The sequence below is a fragment of the Leuresthes tenuis genome, unplaced genomic scaffold (genome assembly GCF_036924035.1).
Source record: "Leuresthes tenuis unplaced genomic scaffold, fLeuTen1.0.hap1 SCAF_5, whole genome shotgun sequence".
Lineage (NCBI taxonomy): Eukaryota > Metazoa > Chordata > Actinopteri > Atheriniformes > Atherinopsidae > Leuresthes > Leuresthes tenuis.
The window spans coordinates 8,197,286-8,202,887 of record NW_027325359.1 but is presented as its reverse complement, the minus strand read 5'-3'; the positions used below and the strand labels follow the sequence as shown (position 1 = coordinate 8,202,887).

The 5,602-nt window shown below is 39.5% G+C and overlaps 1 protein-coding gene across 2 annotated transcripts in view; it reads left to right on the top strand.

The window, feature by feature from the left end:
• The first annotated feature begins 1,055 nt into the window (after positions 1-1,055).
• Positions 1,056-5,602, top strand: part of ptprq (protein tyrosine phosphatase receptor type Q) — a 42,909-nt gene continuing 38,362 nt past the window's right edge. For both annotated transcript variants that reach the window (XM_072385772.1, XM_072385771.1), the window contains exons 1-8: positions 1,056-1,343; positions 1,506-1,631; positions 1,741-1,885; positions 1,979-2,263; positions 2,378-2,595; positions 3,216-3,396; positions 3,687-4,046; positions 4,150-4,455. In XM_072385772.1, coding sequence (XP_072241873.1) covers positions 1,299-1,343; positions 1,506-1,631; positions 1,741-1,885; positions 1,979-2,263; positions 2,378-2,595; positions 3,216-3,396; positions 3,687-4,046; positions 4,150-4,455 — 1,666 coding nt within the window. In that variant the 5' untranslated portion in view covers positions 1,056-1,298. The remainder of the gene's footprint in view (positions 1,344-1,505; positions 1,632-1,740; positions 1,886-1,978; positions 2,264-2,377; positions 2,596-3,215; positions 3,397-3,686; positions 4,047-4,149; positions 4,456-5,602) is intronic.

Here is a 5,602-nt window from a genome sequence, read left to right as displayed (position 1 = left end):
TTTATGTTAACAGTTGATATTCTGTTTAAAGAGCAGTTTTTGCTTTTTTTTATAAAGAGTAGCTTTTGTGTTCAAACTGAATATGCATTGTAGTTTGTTTATCACATAGATTTAGTCTTGTACTATGGTTCCATAGAAAAGTTTAATTGCTGTGTTTGTTCGTTTTTTAAGTAAAGCAGTCTAATAAAAGAGTTCATAGTGTTGTAGTCTACATTATTACAAAACCACATGCCCACACAAATCTGTCCTTTTCACCTCACCTCCTTCCTCTACCTCTTTGTCAAATGCTTATTACACACATATTTGTCCTGATTCAGCGTCTGTAGTGCTGACAGTGTATACATTTCTCCCTTTGGAAGATTATTGCTGAGTGGGAGTCACCCCTACACAACACAACCCCTCAGTGGACTCAGCTCCTTGTCTGTCAATCATTTCTCCCTTTCACATTCTTGTCATTCCACATAGCCCAACACTTCCACCACACCCAAAGTCTGAGCCATACCATTTCCACCACGGAAATACTATGATAAATTTGCAGCACATACCCATTTTAGAGGGTGAATGAAATAAAGACAACAAAATCCTAAGATTGAGCGGCTGACAGTTGCAACCCTGAAGTGTGAAGTCAGCGGCTTTTCCCACTAAGCGCTTCTTAATTGCTCATGAAAGTCCACCACATCTCTCACACCTCTCTGCGTACCCTCATTATGCCCCACATCCCGAACTCCCCGGCACTGGAGTAGCCATGTGCCCCTGGTTGTCATGGTGAACTGTTCTTATCCCAACAAAGGAAGAACAAATTAGCTTGAACTCTCTCTCTCTCTCACACACACACACACTCCTCCTTCTCTCAGGGAGGCTGCTGTATCCCTCAGAAGAGAATTGCTTCTCGGCTGAAACAGCCATTAAACGTTGATTCTTAGTGCGCGCTAAATTCAAAGTCAAGGCTTTGCGTACAAACGAAGTAAACATTTGCAGAGATTTTTTTGTTCAATAATTTCATATAGCTAAGTAGTTCTTAGTCACGTTCAGAAACTTTCAAAGTTCTGAAATTATATATACATAAAAAATACTCACCGTTAACTTGTTGACGTTCAGCTGTACGTCAGCGACTCAAATAGCTTGGGACTTTCCACAGCTGATGTTTACGCACAGCTGGCTTAGGTTTTTCAGTGAGGCTACCAGTTGCTGAAAGCAAAACTCGGAGTCATTTCTTGCCGTGGAAGTTATTGTAAATGCAGCCTGATGGATAGGTAACTGCTGGAAGGTGTGCTCGTTGAGATGTATTGACATTTTCAATGGCCCGAACAGAGCATTTTTGGGTACTTTGCAGTTTGTGTCGGGTAAGATTAAAGCCTGTATCATTTAAATTTTCTTATTTGCTGTGTCTCAGGTATTTTTTTTTCTCAGTTATAATAGTACAACTTAAAATGTACAACTCTAAATTTTGGTCACAATTTGTAAAGTACTATCATCTTGCATACTCTCTTTTTTCCCTTCCACAGGTAGTTTTGCTCACCTGTGAGCAACGTTTGCATCCAGTTGAGGTTGAACTTGTGTTTGAGCCCTTTCCTTCTACTCAAGATCCAGATAGCTACACAGTCACCTGCAAACCTGCAGGTAACCGTCCGGTAAGAACACTTGAAGAGGTGGGAAATCACAGACCTGTTTACTTTGATCTGCTTTTGTATATGGTCTTGCTGTAGTTTGAATTTAGCCTCTCACTTTTTGTCTTGGCAGACGTACATGAAAAGTGTTGATCATTCAGCATGCTCGCCTGACTGCAGGATGTTATTACAAATGACTGAGTACCAAAGGGGATATAACATCATGCTGAGAGCCAGCCGGAATGATACCATGCTTGGGGAAAAGACCTTTCACTATAGTGAGTGTCTGTAAACTCTAAATGTGACTGCCGTAGCTACTGTGGTATTGTTACATTTCTTTGTGGCTAATCATTTCTTGTTTGCCTCCCCAGTTCCATTGCCCCTGTCCTCCTTTCACATATTCAGCACAACTACTACTGCCCACCTGAAATGGAAACTTCCCAGGCAACAGAGCATGTCCACCTTGACTCTGTATGACTTGCACACACAATCTGTTACACACTTCTCCGACATAAACCCCTCAGAGATAAAGTCAGAGTACACAATAAAGGGTCTTCAACCCGGCACACGCTTCAGGGCTGAAGTTACGGTGGCTATATTTCTCAAACAGCTTGATATCACCCTGAAGCAGAAACTCAGCATTTTTCTGGAAACAGGTATTGTACAAATTTGCTCTACGGGAATCAGATGACTTCAGCTTGATTATCAACCGTAAAACTGACTGCAGGCTGGGATTTGTGCTATGAGTTGATGATAATGTCTGACTCCAGCTCAGTGTCCACATGGCTGGTTGGCCAATGGGAGAAGCTGCTACATGGTGAGAAGATCAGGTTTGACCTGGAGTGATGCCCAGCACAGCTGCACAGACTTGGTGGCTGGAAGCTACCTGGTAAACCTGAAGTCCCTGGAAGATCTGCTGTTTATATCTTCTTACCTCCTGACTGACAATAACCTGCTTCTGCTGTGGACAGGACTTAATGATCGACAGGTACCTTTTCTTACAGAAAGATACCGCTTTTTTTCTTCAAAATCTTTTTCATTCTGCCATAGTAAAAGTGTCTTCAGATAAGATGATACCTTTTTTTATTGTAAAATTAACATGTCGTAAAACACTCTTTGATAATGTTATAAAAATATATATTTCTGATAAATTTGAGAATTCTAATACATAATTAAGCATTTACTCATAAAAAGAGGGATTATAAGATGTGTTTGGATTTATGCAGTTGTGCAAAGTATACTGCAGGACACAAGTTCGAAAATTCCCCTGAGCATCATTCAAATATCTGTTTGTTGCATTTGATGTCACACAATCCCTGCAGGATACTTTTAGCAGAAGGGGATGAGGTAAAGCATGTCTGATAATACTCCTTGTGGGATATTTTTTTTTCTAATGCTTGTGTTCAGATATATACTTTAGACACTGCCAGTGTAAGCCATCACTAAAGTTCTGGAGGACATGTTTCCCCAAGACGTAGCTTACTTTGTCAACTGAAAAAGCTTCCAGATGACAGTTATTGCTAAAAGAGGAGGTTTGTTTTTTAAACTTTAATGACAGTAAGTTGTCATGTCTATGTAATGCATAGTCTTCTCCTGCTCATTCAACAGGAGGAAGGTCACCCTCTCTGGTCTGATGGTTTGCCATTTAATCAAACAAAGGCTATGATGACTCTACTACCAGCCAGTCAGACAGACTGTTTTGCCTTTCAGAGGAATGCCACAGGACCAGGATACTTTCTCACTCCATTCTTCTGTGGCATCCCTTTACCCTTCATCTGCCAATACCAGAGTAATTCACCTGTTCAATACAGCTTTATCATCCAGACTGTCTGCAACACCTGTAATATTTTACAATTCAAAGGGGTTATCATCAGATTATCATTTGTATAAATCATAAATGCACATTCATGAATTATGTTTATTTTATGATTGAGAAGTGGGACATCATTTTATGTACGTATTACCGAGTTTCAAGGCAATTGTAGCTAATTCAGAATACTGAAATTGTTTCACTTGAGAGCATTTCTGTCTGTTACATACCCTTAAAGTTAATACGATTTTACACTTTCCCTTTCACAGCCCCATCAACTCCTGCCTTATTCTCGTTTGACCTAGTACAGGTCACAGAACAGCAGGTAGAGCTCCGCTGGAGTGACCTCTTCACCTTTAACTCTCTTGATCTTTCATCTGACAAGATATTTCTCCAGTATCAAAAGATGTCAGGTTATGAAGAAGATGGATGCAGGGCACCAAAGGAGAAAAAGAGGACAAAGTACCAGAAGAATCTCAGAAAAGTTGTCAAGGTCCCTATTTCCCTCTCTTCTAGAGGGGTAACCGTGGCAGGTTTATCTCCAGGGAGCATTTACTCTTTCACCCTTCAAGCCTCTCGTCCTGCTGGCCCCAGCTGGAGCTTGGGACAAACACAAGCTGCATACATGAGTGAGTCTGGTGATAACTTTCCACATACCTCAGTTACTGTAGACAGCCAACAAATTCTGCTTATTGATGCCAACTTGAAATATTTATGCTTTCTTACTTTCAGGACCGTTTCCACCTCAAAATATCACCATTGATTCCATTACAGCCAGCCAGATCAGTATCCATTGGATGCTGCCAGATGCACAGTGTGAGGCCGAATGGACGTTTGTTGTACACTATGAAGACATGTTCTCAAGGCAGGAGAGGGTAGTTACCAACATTTCCAGGGTGTCTGGAACTGGGAGGTTGCAGTTCTACACTGTTGTGATTAGAGGGCTTGAGTCTTACAGGAAATACAGGATTGAAGTCTTCACAGTCACACAGCGTGGGATATGGAGCTGCAGACAGGTGCCACTGACTTTACAGACTGGTAAGCATGTACTGTACTGAACTTTGTGTTCATAACAATCACAAGTCCTTTTAAAATGTATTAATACTTACTAGTAGCAATTTACTTTCACAAGTGGAACAATTAGGATGTTTTTTATATATCGTCAATTTCAAATAGCAGCAATCGTTTCTATTTTCTGTCGTCCGTATTCTTGTATATTAATTTAGCATATTTCAACATAACCCATTCAGTATTGCTAAATATTGATATACATTTATGGAATAGCAGTTTGACTTGTTTAAATCTAAAATTCAGTTCATGATTAGATTGTTGATATCTTGATTATAGTTGTCATTGATTATTTTAACTAATTACAGTTCCAAGAAATTCAATTCTCAAGACATCAACAAAATAAGAGTAATTGTAGATATTTCCAAGGAAAAATTGCCAGTAGTATCTTACTGATATCAATAATGTCTATATATGTCCAATATCTTGACTAATAAGACAAGATAAGATAAGATAAGATAAGACTGTGATTCATGGCACAACTGAAGTAGGGGAGGGGACCCAAGCGCAGGACCGCAGGTGAACACAGGCAGTAAAGGTCACGGTGGCTTTATTTGACAAACCAAAGGTGCTGCCGAGGCAGGATAAACAGACTATAGACAAAAAAATGACAGAACCTACAAACAGAACTGAAGAAAAACAACAAATGCCTGATGCACAGACAAAATAGAGAACCATACAAACAAAAAAGTTTTTGTGTTGTATGAAATATTACAGTCAATTGTGTTTTGCTGTTGTGTTATGGTGCAGCTTTGGAAATTTGATGGGCTCACAGGGATTTTGTCACGAAGATGAAAACACAGATGTATTCCATTTTAGCAAATTATGCTGTTACTGAGCCCATCACAATTGCAAGGTGCTAAAAAGGAGAGACTATTTTTTTCTATTAGTGAATTATTTTGATGTGAAAATAACTACTCATTGGTATTCCTTAATGATCTTAACAAAGTTCATTTGCTGAGCAGATTTTTGATGATTATTATTTTCCTTGGTTTCTGTCATAAATAATGAGTGCATGAATGGCGATAAACGTAATCGAGCCATTAATCTATCTTGTAAACCAAAGTAAAATTGTAGATGAACTAATATGGTTCTGGTTCTGTGCATGAGCACCTGC